This window comes from Bos taurus, chromosome 3, assembly GCF_002263795.3.
Source record: "Bos taurus isolate L1 Dominette 01449 registration number 42190680 breed Hereford chromosome 3, ARS-UCD2.0, whole genome shotgun sequence".
NCBI classification, from domain to species: domain Eukaryota; kingdom Metazoa; phylum Chordata; class Mammalia; order Artiodactyla; family Bovidae; genus Bos; species Bos taurus.
The window spans coordinates 15,870,713-15,889,355 of record NC_037330.1 but is presented as its reverse complement, the minus strand read 5'-3'; the positions used below and the strand labels follow the sequence as shown (position 1 = coordinate 15,889,355).

Here is an 18,643-nt window from a genome sequence, read left to right as displayed (position 1 = left end):
TTGCCTATTGTGTTCACTGACGTGTCCCAAGGACTTAAAATAGTATCTGGCACATAAGAGATGCTCAGCTAACATTTTTTGATGAATAAATATTCATAGATGTGCCTAGCAAGGGGGTCTGTTGCACATGGTCAGCACCAAAAGCTGTTGGTAGAACTACTGAATGAATGAAGTGCTGTCTCAGGGGGAAACCTCTGCCCTTCCATTCTTCAGCCAATGTAAAAGTTTAACTGATGGGAGAAGACCTCTTGTACCACAGGTTATTTCCATATAACTAGAAGATTTCCCAGTGTTTCCCGCTGAGACCTGAGTGGCTGAAGGAAAGGAGAGAAGAGTCCCGTGGGTGCCCAGCCCAGGGCCCACCTCTGGAGAGCAGGTGCTCAGGAAGTTTTTGTGAATGAACCCTGAACGAGGTCGTGAGAGCAGGAGAGCAGACATGGAGTACCTCCAGGGAACTGCAAATAAAATACAACTTGAGAGTAATAAACTCGTCTTCTGGGCCTGAAGTATAAACCAGGTCAGCGGAATACTAAACAAATGCAACTCACTCCAAGTGCGCCATCTTCCGTTCTACCTCTGTTCTCTGCCAGTGCTCCTTATCCCTAGGAGAGGCCGTTCACTCACGCTGTTCCCACCTGAAACCCGGGCACCGTCCTCTCCTGGCCCCCCCCCTCACCAGTACAAAGTCCTGCCCACTGCACATCTAATGATCCCGCAAATGCAATTCATTCAATTGAAATGAAACCACTTTTGTTCCATTCACTACCACCATGGTTCTGACTCTACTCTTATCAGGCAACTTTTTGGTTATAATTTGGCTTCCTGGTTTGGTCTGTAGGGACTTTATCAACATGACAGTCACATTTCTCCTTGGAAATTAACAAGTGGCATTAGACTTGGGAGCAAGATTCTTGGGAGACTTCAGGAACACATTGTTGGGTGTTTCTGTGGCTGCATAGAGAAGGCAATGGCACCCACTCCAGTACTCTTGCCTGGAAAATCCCATGGACGGAGGAGCCTGGTGGGCTGCAATCCATGGGGTTGCTAAGAGTCGGACACGACTGAGCGACTTCACTTTCCCTTTTCACTTTCATGCATTGGAGAAGTAAATGGCAACCCACTCCAGTGTTCTTGCCTGGAGAATCCCAGGGATGGGGGAGCCTGGTGGGCTGCCGTCTATGGGGTCTCACAGAGTCGGACACGACTGAAGCGACTTAGCAGCAGCAGCAGTGGCTGCAAGGGCAGAGCTGGGTTTGCAGTTGCTTTGTACCCTCCAAGCCTCACCTGCAGGTACTGTGGCTCTGGTCATTTGCCAGTGACACTCTGATCCTATTTCACCTGAAATTTCAAGTTACTCTAGGAAGATGCAGAAACCATGGGTGCAGGCAGGGGCCAAGGGAATAGGAAGTGAGGCGAATGAAAAAAGAGTTAGAGGTGGCAAAATGTGAGAAGCCAGAGGGGAGATAGGAGAAGGGGCATTGAGAGTGTAGTGATACCTTCCCAGAGTTTCCCTGGTGGCACGTGGTAAAGAACCCACCTGCCAATGCAGGAGGTGCAGGAGACGTGGGCTCAAGCCCTGGGTCGGGAAGATCCCCTGGAGGAGGAAATGGCAACCCCTTCCAGTATTCTTGCATGGGAGACCTCATGAACAGAAGAGCCTGGCAGGCTACAGTCCATGGAGTTGCACAGAGTCGGACATGACTGAGCAACTAAGCACGCACGCGCGATACCTTCCCACCAGGAAACTGGCTGCAGCCTCAGAAGGAATGAGGCAGCTGTGACTTCTCCAGGGCAGGACTCTACTGTGGCCCTCTCGGAGGAGAGGGTGTTTAGGGGTGGCAGTGCTTCCTTTATTAATTAACATTCACAGAAGCTCCTCAAGGTGCATGTTCTTCCTGGAATGTACAAAACCACAAATGGATTTGCCTGCAGGGGCACCCTGGCGAGCTCTGGACTGAGTCTGGGCCCCTGGGTCCCAGCCCCAGCATGGCAGCTCGCCAACAGACCGAACTTGGGATGGTCTCTTTGTTCCTTGGGATCTTGGTTTCCTCATCTAGATTTCTAATCAGAACTACCGGGTGCAGAACCATTATAATTTTTGGAGCATTTTCACAGATATCACCTTATCTGATCAGTTGAGCCTCAGATGTGGGGAAGGAGTTTTACATCTCAATGGAAGACACTGAAGCTAGGTATAAAGAGCCCCAGCACACACACCCCTCCCCGGCCCCCCAACTCTGCCACCTTACAAGAGAGCTCTTCCATAGAGCAAGTGATATTTGGAGGCCACATGCTCTTTTCTGAATCTCGAGAGGACCACAGGACAGGGGTGGGAAGTGGTGAGCTGGGCGGACAAAGCGCAGAGAGGAAAGGAGAGAACACCGTGTTATTATTGTCTCCCCTGTTTTGTTGCTTGGCGACAAGATGCCAGGGGGGAATGTGGACCAGTGTGAAAGATGCTAGGCTGCTGCCAGGACCTTGGCTGAGCCTCCTGGGAGGAAAGATGAAGCGTGGCAGAGTTCACACCACCCCTGCAGCCCAGCAGACACCTTCCCTTAACCCTTTCCTCCACAGCCTTTCTTTCCAGTTATCGATGGTTTAGTTTTCCCACCCAGTTTCTGTGAGCCTCTTTCCAATTAATGGAGTTTGCTTCACCCAGTCTGCTCTGCAGGAGCCCCATCTCTGTGATAGGCAGTGGCTGACAATGAAGAAATGCAGGCTTGAAAGTCCAGGGTGTCCACTATTTCCAGGAGAACTCCAGCCACAGAGTGTCCTACCAGGTGACAGAGGCAGAAATACGGCTACTTGTTAAAGAAATACCTTGGGGCTTGGTGACCATTCCTGCATCCCCCAGCGTGGGTTCCCCAGCCATGTTTGCCTTACCTGACCCTCCTCCTGGCCTCAGGTGATTGGTCTGAGGGTGAACATGTGACCCAGATTGGCCAGCAATCTCATCCCTTCTGAGAATTTAGAATTAAGACCAATAGGAGGCCAGTCAATTTGTCTTTGCCTGTGGCTAGAACTAGAACATGGACTCTCTGGATAGGGGCCTGCCAGGGAGACAAGGGGCATAGAAAGTTGTCAGGAAATGGGGGAGAGGAAGAAAGAGAGAACTGATGCAGGCACTTGAACACGAGAGAGAAGAGAGTGTGGGCACCTATTTCCTGGGGTGAGGTCCACTTCTGGTTAGTTCTTTCCTGAAGTCTAACCACATGCCTGCCCTAAGGTTCTGCCTGGAATGAGACTTCCTTGTATTCTTAAACACCTACATTTTTAAACCTACTTCCAAAGGGTTTCTGACACTAGGAGCCAAGAGTGTTGAGCAACGCACGCTAGACCCTGGTGAGGGGTTCCCTTCTGCATTCGGGCATTCCATTCACATTCTTGCCTCCTCCAGGCTCGCAGGAAACCTCAGTCTACCTCAGCACCCCCTGCAAAGACAAACAGGCCTGTGGGCTTCTCCCAACCCATGCCAGCCACACATTCCCTGATTAAAGTCCTCCCAAGCTTGGGAGATCCTTTCTCTGGCCTGATCCCTTCATTGAACAAGGCACTGCACGTGGCCCAGGAACCGGCAATTTCTCTGATTACACCCTCTTTTCAAAGGGGGTTTAATTTGCCTGAGGGAGTTTCTCTTGCTTACTCAAGGAACGTGTTCCGTGATGATAATTGACATCTGCTGGAATGTTCTGCCAGCCTGGCCCTGGGCTATACGCTTGACATACAATTTCTATCAAGAGGCAATGAGGAGGAGGAGCTGAGGAGGGGAGGTCCTTTCTTCAGTGGCGCCTACACTCAGCTCTGCCAGCGGTGCAGCCTCCGATTCTTTCAGTCCAGAGATTCGCAAAAGGAGCGAGTTTCTTTACAGTATTTGTGGCAATTCAGGGCCAGAAATGCAGAACGACTGTAGGGCTCTGAAAGGAGGGCTCTCTTCTTTGGCATCTTCATGAGGTAGAAAGAAATGCACCTCCCCCCGTTCCTGACTGGGGGCCAGAAAAGCTTGAGCTGTGAGGACTGAAGGATGCAGGAAAATGAGCTTACGATTATAACCACAAATCAGAAGGATCCTTCTAGGTGTGACCTAGACCAGCAGCATCGCCATCATCACCATTTGGTCTTATCAGTGAGCTTCACCCTGTGCAGACTCAGTGTACAGCTAATCAAGCAATGCACTGAACGGACTTCAGTTCAGATCAGTCGCTCAGTCGTGTCTGACTCTTTGCAACCCCATGAATCACAGCACGCCAGGCCTCCCTGTCCATCACCAACTTCCGGAGATCAAACTCACGTCCATCGAGTCGGTGATGCCATCCAGCCATCTCATCCTCTGTCGTCCCCTTCTCCTCCCGCCCCCAATCCCTCCCAGCATCAGAGTCTTTTCCAATGAGTCAACTCTTAGCACAGTCCATCAATTCCCAGCAAAGCCTGACCTAAGCTATAGAATTGAAGGAACACACGCCAGGTTTTCAAAGTCAATAACACACACTGCTGCTGCTGCTGCTAAGTCGCTTCAGTCGTGTCCGACTCTGTGCAACCCCATAGACGGCAGCCCACCAGGCTCTGCCGTCCCTGGGATTCTCCAGGCAAGAACACTGGAGTGGGTTGTCATTGCCTTCTCCATTGTGTGAAAGTGAAAAGTGAAAGTGAAGTCGCTCAGTCGCGTCCGACTTGTAGCGACCCCATGGACTGCAGCCTACCAGGTTCCTCCATCCATGGGATTTTCTAGGTGAGAGTACTGGAGTGGCTTGCCATTGCCTTCTCTGATAACACACACTAGTAGCTTGCAAATGTCAAGAACTTGAACCTAGATTATTTTTTAAGGAAGGAGGAAGTGGCCTTAACTTTCCTGGTCTGTCCAGTTTAGCCATGGCCACTTCCTCACAGCCACACCTGAGCAGATGAAAGGCCAGCGTCTGAGAACCCTTTATGAGGTCTTTGGATTCTTCCACTCACCTTGGAAAGGTCCACCAGGGTGTTGGCTTGGTCACTCAGCTTCCTCTGCTCCATCTTGACGCTCCTCAGTCTGTGGGAAACAGTCGTAAGAGCCATACTCTTTAAGTGCATGCTGGGTTCACCCCACCGGCTGATTCCACATCCATGTCAATTCATCTGGTTTTGGAACCCAGCCCAGGACCTTAAACATGGGTGACAACTGACCAGAATCAAGGGCTTGGCAGGTCCCCAAGGAAGCAAACTCATCTCCATGGATGCTTGCCTCTAGTCACTATAGTTTGCCCACCACTCTCAGATCATGTCCCAGCTTCCATGCCTTTATCAAGGCTGTGCCTTCCACCTTGAAGGTCTTATGCTCAGCCTTTCAGGGTTTCCCGAAACTTCCAGGTCAGACTAAACGTTTTCATCCTCTACTTTTAAAACTCCACTATACTTTTTAAAGTACTTAGCTTATAGAAAGCACTGATCACAATTTGCTCTGCTTCCAGTTGTAATGTGATGTATGTGTGCATATGTACACTGTGAGAGCTCCCTGAGGCTCTTATCTAGTTTTTACCTTCCATGGCAGCCTGTCCAATGTCTGGCAGGGGCAGGTGCAATAAATGAATAAACAGACTGATCTGGATCCAGTTCACCACCCCCTGTGCTTGTTAAGTGGAACAGAATAGCTCTCTCCCGCTCCTCTAAGCGTGTGAGCGGACACCGGCGGGGCATGGGGCCCGCCGCTCCTCCATTGGTCAGCTGGCGGCCTGGCCGCCCGGGCACACTCACTGGTGGATAGCCTGCAGGAACTTCCTCTGGTGCTTCCTGACTTTGGCGTGGTCAATCTTCTTTAGCAGCTTTGTGTGTTTGTAGATTAGCCACGTTTCCCGAAGGACATTGGCTGCAGCATTCTTGATCTAAGGAAAAGCAAATAAGCAGGTGACTATCAGGTGAGTGTTCCTAGCTTCACATGACACGTGTTGGGGGGGCGGTCTGCCGAGAGAGTCGATTTGGCAAGGAAATGAGTCTGCAATGATCTTTTTCCTTAATCAAAGCATGAACTCTCAGAAAGGATGATGAAAATTCATCTCTCATTAATCCTGTATTGGACACAGTAGACTGGAGGCTGAAGTTAAGGAGTGCCTTTTTCTCTTAATTATTTTGGGACTGCCTCTCCTCTGCTGTTGCTATATTTAGATAGGCTGCCTTACCGAGGCCTGGAGGCCTGGGGTACACTTTGAATAGATAAATATGTACCACTGCTGCCCTTGGATGCAGAGTCCCATGCTCTACACGGGATTTTTATTTAGTGCACACGGCACATCTCTTGGATTCTGAGAGTAAACAGATTTCCTATCAGCTAGAGATTGTATTTCTTTAAAAATCATTTAAAATGTAACTAAAATTTATTTTTAAAAATGTAAAGGTTACTTTCCACTTGCAGTTATTACAGAACATCAGCTCCACTCCCCACGCTGTCCTATATGTCCCTGAGCCTATCTTACACTCAGGAGTTTGTATCTCCCACTCCCCGGCTGCTACGTCACCCCTCCTGCCTCCCCACTGGGAACCACTAATTTGTTCTCTTTATCTGTGAGTCTGCATTTTTTTGTTATATTCACTAGTTTGTTGTCTTTTTCAGATTCCACGTGTAAGTGATATCATACGGTGTTTGTCTTTCTCTGTCTGACTGATTACCCTTCAGCTGCAGATTTTACAAGGCCTCTTTGAGGAAATCTTTCCCACCAAATGGAGCTCTAGGTATCAACAAGTCCATTGTTTCCTTTCCCAAATGGCCCAAATCAGTTACACTGCAACTTTACATATAATTGGCATAAAACTGACATCATTTCCAAGAAGGGTCTGCAAATCAGTGAAGATATTTTGGTGTGAAACCAGAGCTGCTTCCTTCCGCAGGCTGGCTCCTTCTCTGTACTGCAGTCACACGTTTCCACATATGACGCTGTCATCTGTTGACATGGAAACCACTGATCTCATCCAGCTCACGATGGAACTGAGACATATCAATGGCATCCAGATGGCAGGGGACAAAGTTTTAATCCAAACACAGACATCTTCAGCAATTAGTAACAAGAGCAAGAGGAAACATTTCTTATTAAGCACACGCTAAACAGATTTTTGATGAACTGTTCCCATTTCCATCAGCCATGCACACTGGCACAGGCCCACAGGCCCAGGGCCTGGAAGTAAGTAGGCCAGCCTAGTAGAAATCAGGTTACTAGCCAGAAAAGATTTTAATAAAATTGGAGAGTACAGGCCTGCTTCTTCAGACTGACATCAACAGATGGGACGTTGTTAAAATACTGAGACGTGTGGGAAGGCTTAGGAAACATTGTTTTGTAGGCTGATAACTTTTGTGTGTGTGTTTAAAAAATTTATTACGAAGGCTGGATCATATTTTTCATTGGCGCTGAAGTGATGTTCTAAAAGAACAGCTAGGTCTTCTCAGAAATGTCTAAGTGACATAAATACTGCTTTTCTGCTCAGTAAAAATCTCCCATGAAAATGGTTTTAAATGACTTAATTGCCCACCTCTGGCACTTTCTTGCCTGAGAAGAAGCAGGTGGTGGTAAGTGGAAGCTGGAAACGGTGAGTGTCCAGGTGAGGAGGGGGGAAGAAGAGGTGGGGGTCATCACGGGGGTTCTCTTCAGGGGCTAGAGTGGACGTCAGCCTCCTGGCAAAAGAGGAAGCATAGAAGGGAGGGCCTCTTTGTGGAGGGCCTCCTCTCGCCGCCCGTCTGTAGGGAGAGGGCAACTTGACAGGTGGTTTCTTCAGTTTTCCGAGGCGTGTAGCATCCTAGGAGAGCCTCCCAGAAGAATAGGAGGGAAAAGCCTGCCGCAGCATTCAGGGTGACTGGCAGAGCCCCACTTATTCAAGTCTCATCCCTGGAACACTAATAAAGGCACGGACCATCAGCGTGGATGAGCCCCTGACATCGGTCTCTGTGATGGTGGGGCACCAGTACTGGAAAGTGGAAAACCTGCAGGTAAATCCTTGTTCTGCCAGTTTAGGAGTAAGTGCTTAATTATCCATAAGATGGGAAAAGTAAATCCTTACCTTAAGGGTTGTTTTGAGGCCCCTAGGAGGCAATTACCATGGTGCTGATGGTGCTAAGAGTGAACATTTACTGGGCACTTATGTGCAAATGCATTTAATCTCACAACAACCCTCTCAGGCAGGTACTCATATTATCCCCATTTTACAGATGAAGAAACGGAGGCACAGACGAAGACCATAAAGTTATAAATGGCAAACTGAGTCAATGTGAATTTAAGTGTTATAGAAACTGTAAAGTACCGGAAAGATGTTAGTTATCATCATCTGGCCCAAATTCCCACTGAGAATATGAGGAAATGGCAGTTCCAGAGATAGATAGGATGTGAGGATCAGAATCCCACAGCTAGCTAATGGCAGAGTCAAAACAAGAGCCAGGTCCAAAAAGAACATAAGGTTTTCACGTGGTCTGAAGAAAGACCTGACGAGATGTCATCTCTACGCAAACAAAATTATTTCCTGTTTTCCAGGATCAAGGAACTGGAAAGGACATTAGATTTGTTTTTAATCATCCCGGCCCTCACTTAGCATATGACAGCACAGGGAGTCCAGGTCCTGCACTTAACTTCAGCCCAAATATAAGGTACTAAACCCACAGCACAGCCTGGGTAGCTGAGCGAAGCAGTCACAGCGTCTTTATGGGTTTGAACAGGAGGCCCCCGCGTATTCGGGAAGGCGATGTTAAATGCGAGCCTTGGTGCTGACTCTGAATTAATTGTCAGCAAACAGCCTGGCACAAAGCTAAGTAGATCAATATCTGCAAGAGAAAAAGAAATAGGCTTTTAACTGCACTGTGCTTTCCCGAGTCGACAGTAAATGCTATTGTGACCAGGTTCTCCCTCCAATTCCCCTGGCTGATTGCTTTGGGCATCACTGAGGTGGGAAGCGGCAGAGGTCGTGTGCACCTCCTGGGATTCCCTGAGCTTCCCAGGGTTCCCAAGCACTGTTTCATGATGGGGGTTTGGGTACCTACTGAGCGCTCCTGATGGGCAGGGGCATCAGGGCCCAAAGATACTCTGGGGGTGAGACTGGGTGGGTCAGGGAACTGGGAAGGTCTGGGTAAGCTTGGCCATGATCTGATGGACTCAGGAATAGTTAGAAGAGGGTTGTTTGTGCATGAAGACTGGCTAGTCCATCCCCCAAATCCGTAGTACGTGAGCTAATTGTTTCTGTGGGTCCATTCATTCTCTCCCCAAAACTGTGTGTTTTCACTCTGATGGTAGCCAGAGAAAAGGCTCAGTGACTTATATACTGCAGGGAGGGCTCAAAGATTCATGGGCCTGGGCAAGAAAGTCGTCCAACTAAGATCCTGCATACAGCACCGACAGCTAACATCCACTGAGTGCTTACTATGTGCCCGGCTCTGTGCTCAACACTTTATGTTTATGTTGCTCCACTGGCCCTCAGAAAAACCTCACAAGGGGATGAATGAATGATCACCTTCACTTCGGACCAGTTGGGAAAGCTCTCTGAGACTCAATTTTCTTATTCATTCCTTCCCAAATCATTTACCACACCCCAAAGACGGGGCTCACACTGTTCTAGGAAGTAAGAATCCTGGGAGGCACAAACCAATAGCCTTTCTGCCCTCAGGGAGCTTCTAATCCTGTGGGGCCAGCATGCCCTGTAGCTGCAGCACAGAAGGGTGCTACAGAGTGATGTAAGTTCTGACCTGTGAAACGGGATTGCAGGGTTGATTCAACGAGAATGCACTTCAAACACTTAGCACAGAGCCTGGCTGCCCGGCACCTTCGTACCTGGTGCCTTACTGATGCTCTTCCCCTGCAACAAATGTCAGCTTCTTCCTCCACCTCCAGTGAAAGAAAACACAGAACACATATGTCTGTTCCTTGAGCTCTTGGCTGTATTATACATGTCCATAACTTGCTCTGGCCGCCTCTCTGCAGGGTAATCTGCTCCTCTGTGTTATGTGGGAGAGGGGCTGGTTGTTGCAGGAGGAACGTGTGAGGCGGGAGGAAAAGCACCCTTCTTGCCTGCCTCCCCATGCTTCCAGCAGCCACAGGGAGTCCTGGGAGAGTAATTCCAGGAGCCCTATTGGTGGGGCCCTCAGAGAAGAAATATTAGCATGCCCACAAGGCTGCCAGCACTCCATCCCAGGGAGAGGGTGTTTGCACCTGGCAGATGGATAAGCGGGAAAGGAAGAAGGCAGGAGGGCAGATCAGGCCTGGCAAGAAGCTGTGACTTGGACTTCAAGAGGTTCTAGAGGTTGAACGTAGATGAATAAATCTGAATGGATGGTAACATCCCAATCTGAGAGCCCTCAGGTCAGGCCTGTCTTCAGATGCTCCACTGAAGTTGTCCATTATGCCCCAACATCCCCTCTTCTGCATCCGCCACCCTGACTCTCCACCCCACCCCACACTGCCTGCTGGCTTCCTGCGGCTGCCATCTCTTTCCTTTCCCTGCTTACACTCACTCTCCTTCCTCCCCATCTTACTCCACATTCCCTTTTCAGGCTCCTCTGTCTGCCTCGCCCAGAAGCCCTCACGGAACACTAAGAAATGGGGGCTCCTGTTGCTGGCAGGACACTGGGGCTGGGAGCAGGCAGGACTGTGCTTCCATGTTCAAAGCTGGAGTCTGGTCTCTCCCCAGAGCAACACGGTCCTGAATCTGTGGATTCAGCAGGCTAGTTCCATAATGCTATTAATGTGATGCTCAGCTTGTTTGGAGGTAAACTGGCTTTTTCTTCCAGCAGACCTGGGACCCTCACCACTATTCTGAATTCCAAGGAACTAACTGTTCTGGGAAACCCACTGGGTTATGGCTGGAGAGCTGCCTACCAGCCTGAGAACAAACAGCAGCCCTGGCTGGGACCCAGCTCACGGCATATGGCTGGGGGGCCCCCTCGCCTATCTCTGGGCCTGAGAGGCTCATCCCTGAGAACCTTCCAGCTCAAAAACTCAATGTTCCTATGACTATTGTTAAAGAAAAACTGTACCCAATCTGTCTGAGACAGAACTTTAGTGGGTGATATAATTTATAATTCCCTTCTGGGGACAATTAGCATTCCTGATAACTGCTCAATTGATTATCTGACTAATTCTTAAAAGATTAAGACCTGTTCTGGGAATCCACTTGTGGGTCCTACCGGCTGTCAGCCAGGAATCTAGTGTCCTTTGCCAGATTTTCTGTACCCAGTATAATAATGACTACAATTGTTTCTTCCGATAAAAGACCCCTTCTCTGAGTAAACCTTTGAATTAGCCTCCTGGAAAAAAATTTTTTTTTTACCCAGCAGGATTGTGATAAAACTTTGACACATGCTTGTAATTAAAGAAAAATTTCCTTTAGCACTGATCAGTAGGTTCTGGGGGGCTAAGAAAGGTTTTTGAGCAGGTTGGTGGCATGTGCAGAGCTAAGTCTCAGCATCTAAGAAGAGTCACCAGGATAAAGTACAGGATGACTTGGGCAAGGGAGGTCCAGGTGAGATGAGAAGGTAGCAAGCAACTGAAATGGCACAAGGCTGAGATGGTGGCTTGAAGTATGGTGCCCAGAGGACCTGGAGAGGCTGATTTAGCCAGGTGGAATCAGATTCCGAAGCTGTTTGGACCCCTGTGGGTACCAGAGCAGAGAGGAGTCAGAGATGCTGCTAAAATTTCAGACCTGGAGACTGGAAGAATGATGATGTCATTAATAAGGAAGTCAGGAGAAGACACTAGTGTTAGGAAGATATAGGTTTGGTTTTTGTCTTACCCATTGACTTCAGGGGGAAACGTACTTGGATGAAGTATTTGAGGCAGGAACCCTTCATGGAAAGAATGAAGAGATAACAGTCCTCAGCTGGTGCCACCACACCATGGAGGTGTCTGCAGATTTGATGTGGAGAGTGGGAGTGGCAAACAGAACATCTCCTAGTACCTCTTAAGCCAAGTGTGTACATGGGCAGCTACCTTGCTCTTTAGAAAGGAGAGGTGCTCTCAGAGGACAGGCAGTAAGTCTGAGGGCAGGGACTATCTCCTATTCATCTCGGTGTCCTCAGAACACAGGGTGTGGTGTCCAGCTGCAATGGATGTGTTTCATTGCATAAAACAGAGACACGGGGATGTGCAGTGTTGCGAGGGAGAAAAGATGAGGATCTAGGATCTTCTTTATAGTCTCTCTGTGTGTAATTTACATATATATTATCTAGTAGCCCAGAAGTTAGCAGTAAATTGTAATTCGAGATTAACAATGGCAGTAACACTGCAAAGTCCACGTGGGAAGATCCGACTGCATTAAATACAGAAATGATGTTGCGGCCAGGGTTGACAAGTTATACAAGTGAGAGAAGAAAAGTCATGTGACTCCAAAAACCAGAAAATGAGTTTGGACCCTGTGCTATCAGACCACCACCCTACCTGCCCCTGCCTCCCTGGGAAATAAATGAATAAAAATAGTGTGACTCTAATGGTAAAAAGGCTGGGCTGAAGGCTTTATTACCAATAAAGACTAGAACAATTTGAATATTTTAATGATTAATAGGTTAGAATTCCTCTTTTTTGTTTTTTGCTTAGATGTTTGAAGAATTAAGGCTGCGTGTACTTGTAAGAGATGGCTTTTATCAGTTAAATCTGCTAACTGTCCACTCCTGGGAGGTTTGCAATTATGCCCCAATGAGCTCCTCCCACGATTGGATCTTTGTGAATTCACTGAGATCTTATGAGTAGACTAAGCTTAGCATCTGTTTGACCCATGAGCCACTCCGTCTGGACACAGTGGGCCATTTGGAGAAGACGGAGGATGGATGAGGGAGGCATCACCAGGGGAAGGAAGGTGGGCTTCTCTGAGATCAGGTGAAGGGGAGCTGAAGCCAGAGCAGGCCAAGCTCACAGCCAGTGTCCTTTCAATCAAGGTTATATAAAAGAACCTTTCCAGTCTTGCCAGCTTTGAGAATCCTCTCTGTGCGAGAACCATCCCTTTCGTGTTGGTTGTTTCTCTGGGAAAGAGAGATTAGACATTAAAGGAACATTTCAACAGATTTAAGTGTTCTCAGACAAGTGAGATGTTATTCGATTAAAAAGGTGCCTTGTACTCGTGGATGGGCAATAAATATTTGTTGATTAGATTTTCAGTCCTAGTTTTTAAAAAGTAAGTAGATTTGAAGAGGATTTTAGAGACTATGTTTGAAAGAAAGACTGAAATTAGCTACTACAACCTCATCTTCTACAATCATAGTGCAGAAAAATTGTTTATTTTCTTGTCATAGGAGGGAGCTGGCTTTCTTCAACTTTATTTTCCTCTAGTGTCTGATCCAAACAGTGAAAAATGGAGAGGACAAAGGAATAACATGAAATACAAAGTATATCCGTGGTTTCAAAAGCAAATAGAATAAACAGAGAGGCTGTTAATGTCTGTGCTCTAAGAAACAGCTTCTGAGAAGGTTTTGGGGGCCAAATACCCTTGTCCTTGACTCCTGTACTACATTGTTCCAGGAGAATAGAGGGAAGTATATTTGCGGCTCAGACGGTAAAGAATCTGCCTGCAGTGCAGAAGACCTGGGTTCGATCCCTGGGTCGGGAAGTTCCCCTGGAGAAGGGAATAGCTACCCACTCCAGTATGCTTGCCTGGAGAATCCCCATAGACAGAGGAGTCTGGCAGGTCACAGTCCCTGGGGTAGCAAAGAGTCAGACACAACTGAGCAATTTTTTTTTTCCCCAGTAACTTTGATAATTTGCCCAATTCCTAGCCTGACTTCTACATGCATAGTAGGGGGCTGAAGGAAAGCAGCTGGGTTGCAGGGCCCTGGATGGAACCCGGCTGGCCTACCACGGGTACAGCCCTCAACGCTGCCATCTTGATGCTACAAATCGTGTTTTCTTTTGTACCACGGACAGCTCAGTGCCGTAATGTGCATACATAACCATCTGTATGTCAACCACAGAAGAATATCTGCCTGTACGTTTTCTTCTTAACATCTTTAAAAAGGCTTGTTAAAGAATCCAATACATGTAATCAAAGACCAAACAATAAAGACTTCTGCTGAGAAACTGGAGAAGCCTTGGCAACTCCCCCTTCCCGCACTGCCTCCCTCCCGAGCACGCTCACCCTCTGTCACTCTCCCTCACTTTTTTTTTCCCTCCCTTCCTGCCTTTGTCTCTATTTCGAACACATTTTCACTGTGCCACAACATTCATCACTGAATATTTTCTCCAGCTTTCAAAAACCCCAATCAAAATCTGGCTGCTCATGGGTCTCCCAGCCCCATTTTAATCCTATATGAGAAAGACTTACTAGGGTGGCCAAGACCCCAGCTCAGGTTTTTGCTTCTCTCTCACTTCGGAAAGAGGAGAGTTTTTGCAGGAAATCATATTCCTGACCTTCGTTCAGCCTGCAGGCTCTAAAGAATTTTCCATAAAAGCTGTCATTAAATAAACAGCTCCTGCCTTGCTCATTTGGCCTGCTCTTATCCTGGAGGGCTTGCTTCTGTCTCTTCTAAAGGGGCCTTCTCTTTTCTGACAATTCAGTGGGATGTCAGATTTTTAGCAGCTAAATGATCTCCCCCATTCCTGCTTAATCAGTTTTTAACCCTCCTTACCCATTTCCCTAAGGGCACAAGGGAGAAACACTATTTGGAAAACCCAAAAGGGAAAAATTGGATGATGATATTTTGATGAACATTATTTACGAGTGATTGTAATGATTTTTTTTTAGGGGTTGAATTTAGATACATTTCCAATATCATTTTAAAGACTTTCTACTGCCCTTGCTAATGAGAATCATGAAAATATTTAAGCAGAAACCAAAACATCTCATGCTGGGTGATTTACTTGGTACCATTAGGCAAGAGAGTAGGTTACATCATTGTAGGCTATAGATTTAATTATCAGGGAAATTATTTGGTTGCCTGAACCATGCACGGTGATTTAAGAAGACAGGAGCCTGCAGCGCTGAGGCATGCGGCCACTCTGCACCCGCCGTTTGCATGTGTCTGGGGCTCCCTCAACCTCCACTGAACGGTGCAGCCCTACCCTGTTGTGGCTACTTTCTGACCAGCTCCCAGGTGGGTCTTAGGTCCCCCTTTAAGACACGGGCAGTGGTGTTTTACCCGTTTGGTGAGCTGAGTGTCCATCATGAAGTTGTGAACGTGCTTCTCCGCTTTGGTGAGTTCCAGCTTCCGGGCCACCACGGCCACCACCAGGGCAGTGCAGCCGGCACCCTGTGGGGGGCAAGAGGACCGGGGAGAGAGCACATCGTTAATGAAGCAGGGCTCATGCGAAAGACTCCATGTGCCCCGGGCCCACCGAGGGGTTCTGGGAGTGGGGTGGAGGCCTGAGCTCTGGCTAGTCAAGGCCAAGTCACAAAACCCAGCAGGACCCTGATCCCCACACCCACGAAGGTGATGACCTCTGGGACACGAGCCTGCCTAGAGCTGGCCACTTCCTCATGGATCAGGGTACTCGATGGGACTGAGGCTTGGGGTCATATAAAATACCGGACAATCGCTCGGTCACCTGCCAGGCTAAGCAGGGAAGACAGAAAATCCAGCACATGTGCGCCCTCTTCCTCACCCATACCCCAGCCCCACTGCCAGTCTAGAGCAGGGTGGGCTGGAGAGGGCAGGAGGAAAGACAACCAGCCATACAGTCTGGATGGATCATCTGCTGGTGGTGGACAGTTTTCCTGAAAATGATCTAATGAAGAGGCAAAGCATCTCCCCTCCCCCCGAGACTGCTTTCCAGGGCAACCCCAGTTGGATAGAGTCTGTGTGCTCAATGACTGTGCTTGCTCCTCAGTTGGGTCTTTTCACAGGAGTTCTAGCCTATGACTCAGCACAAGATATCAGTTCCTTCTTGCTTTCACCAGGAGGCTCCAGAATTCACCATCTTGCAGGGATTTTAAAGATGACAACAATATATCTGCCTCAACCCGGGATTTTAAAGGAATGCGCAGAAGGCGCTCAGTATTTTCCAGAGCAGTGTTCCTACTCTGCTCTGGAAGGTCTATTCCAGGGGAGCCCAGGGAGGGTGAATAAAACAGGCAGTTTCCTGAAGACTGAGTTTCTCTCTCCTAATCCTCTGGGCACATGCTTGACTGTCTGAGAAATGAGCAGAAAGGGACTCCTCCTAATATTCTCCTGAAGGACTTTGAAGTCCTCTTTGCTGTGCATCTTGAGTTGGGGGACAGGGTGGGGGGTGCCGGGGACGGCAAGAGAGAACCACTCCTGCCCTGCTTCTCCTGCAGGCAGCAGTGATAGCCCTGCCTTCGCCTGGTTCTTGGAAGAGAGCGCATGCCTCTTGGGGACCTTTGCCTCTCTCCTGCACGTGGGGCCTGCACTGCCCTGACCTCTACTCATGGAAAGATGATGAGTTCAGGAAAGTCAGCAGTCTGATGTTCTGGATGCCAAACAGTAATTATAGGTGCCACAGAGCTCAGTTTAGCAATTGAGGTCCCAGGATTCAAGGAATCCACCAAGAACTTTGGGACTCATGCAGTCTAGTAGAAAGTGTAGGAAGTCATAAAGACTGTTTTCAAAAGTACTATCATCTGTATCAGAGTTGGGCAACATGCATATAACAGATCAGTCCCCTACTCTCTCCCTCATAATCACTTTTTTTCCTTTGCCACAGATCGGCAAAGGCTAGCTGGTGTGAGGTTTTGGCAAAGCTGAAGTTGGCAATGTTTTTCCCTAGCTTTTTTAGAAGGGTTCTCATGAAAACAATCTCCTATTTCTCGGTACATTTGGTCAGCGACCCATTTCTAGAACAACAAACTGAAAAGAACCAAGTCTGTATGAACCTTCCTTTTTCTGACCTCATTTTCCTTTCTTGTTCAGGGACAGCCCTGTTTTCTTGGCATCTGTGACTTGCAGGAGACTCTGTGCCCAGTTTTCAAAGGATAGGTATGGGCAGTTGGACAGCCTGGTCTGTAGGTGTCATCAATTGAGCCAGGCCTCTAAAGGCAAAAAATAGCTTAAAAAGCTCTTCTAGCAGGAAGATGTGTGATCCATTTCCCCTCAACCAGACCGAGTATATAATCCCACTCTTTTGTATGGAGTTCCAAAAGTACTTTGGGCTAAACGCCCAAAAAGCGGGGTATATCATAGTGTTAAAAACAGAACATCAGATGTAGAGGGTTCTTCCCTGACTCCAGGCTCCCTCATCTCCCTGGGTCCAGGGAAACTCTACTTAAATCATCCCTGAGAGCTGGGGGCAGAATTAGCCTGAAGGAGTCTCCTTGCTTGTCATGCCACTTGGGGAAATTCATTAAAGCAATCAACCACCCACAATCCCGAAGTTTCAGGTGCTAGATGGATTGCTCCATGGTTCCTGCCATGGCTTACAACCGAGCCTGCTAAATGCAGAGGGGTTCTAAAGAGAAGCTGCTGCTGCTGCTAAGTCGCTTCAGTCGTGTCCGACTCTGTGTGACCCCAGAGACGGCAGCCCACCAAGCTCTCCCGTCCCTGGGATTCTCCAGGCAAGAACACTGGAGTGGGTTGCCATTTCCTTCTCCAATGCATGAAAGCGAAAAGTGAAAGTGAAGTCGCTCAGTCCTGTCCAACTAGAGTGTTCTAATTAAGGAACCACCTATCTTATATGATTAAGACACATTTCTGCATGGAGGCAGGAGGTTGGACTAGATGACATTTCTCAGTTTCCTTCAACTTAAAGAGGTCAAGACTTCCTTGTGGATATTTCCCAGAAGGATGCTTTGTTCTTAACCCGTAATTCTAACTCGAATAGATAGCAGTGGATACTTTCAACTTCACTTTTCTTTTAGAAAAATCCATCATCTGGATGGGTTAGGGAAGTAGCCAATAATGAAACATAATCTGGTCATTCCCATTAACAGGCAACCTTGCAAAGATGGGGTCAGACACCAGCAACCTTCAGAAAGTGGGGTGCGAGGTGCTGAAATCCAGACTGGTCCTCTCCTGTGTGTGTGAGAGACAAAGAAAGAGAGGGAGGGAGGAAGGCAGAGAGAGAAGGAAGAAGGAAGGAAGGAAGGGAAGAGGGAAGATGTAGAGAGAGAGAGAGTTGGAGCAGAGACTGAGATAGGCAACAAGTTGTGCCGCCTCCTCAACAGCATGGGACAGAGAGCAGAAGAGGAAAGGAAGAAGTGAAAATAGGAAAGAAAATAGAAAGGAATAGGGAAGAGGGATGGGCTCATGGGAATTGGGTGGAAGGCAGGAAGAACAAGGAGCCTCAGACTTGGGTCAGAAGTTAATGGCCAACTTTGGCTCCTTAGAGGAAATGAAGGAAATAAAGTCAGCAGGATCCCCTCCCACCTCCTGCTGTCTTTACTTTTAAGTGGTATAATGATTACTTCGGGCTTCCCTGATAGCTCACTCTAGTATTCTCGGGCTTCCCTTGTGGCTCAGCTAGTAAAGAATCCACCTGCAATGCGGGAGACCTGGGTTCGATCCCTGGGTTGGGAAGATCCCCTGGAGAAGGGAAAGGCTACCCACTCCAGTATTCTGGCCTGGAGAATTCCATAGACTATATAGTCCATGGGGTCACAAAGAGTCGGATACGACTGAGCGGTGACTTTCACTTTCACTTCACTTCACTTCCAATGATTACTTCTGCTTTTTTGGGGACAACGGGCCTTTTTACTTAGGTGAGTTTATCACCCCGGTAGGGCCACGTTTACAGTTTAAGAAGGCTCATGTGATGTGGCAGGATGTGGGTTGGTT

The 18,643-nt window shown here is 48.1% G+C and overlaps 1 protein-coding gene across 6 annotated transcripts in view; it reads right to left on the bottom strand.

The window, feature by feature from the left end:
• The window catches only part of KCNN3 (potassium calcium-activated channel subfamily N member 3), a 176,617-nt gene that overhangs the window by 12,353 nt on the left and 145,621 nt on the right, over positions 1-18,643 (bottom strand). For all 6 annotated transcript variants that reach the window (XM_002685991.7, XM_005203798.5, XM_005203799.5 and 3 more), the window contains 3 exons: positions 15,056-15,166; positions 5,725-5,852; positions 4,954-5,023 (listed from right to left, as the gene is read on the bottom strand). In XM_002685991.7, coding sequence (XP_002686037.1) covers positions 4,954-5,023; positions 5,725-5,852; positions 15,056-15,166 — 309 coding nt within the window. The remainder of the gene's footprint in view (positions 1-4,953; positions 5,024-5,724; positions 5,853-15,055; positions 15,167-18,643) is intronic.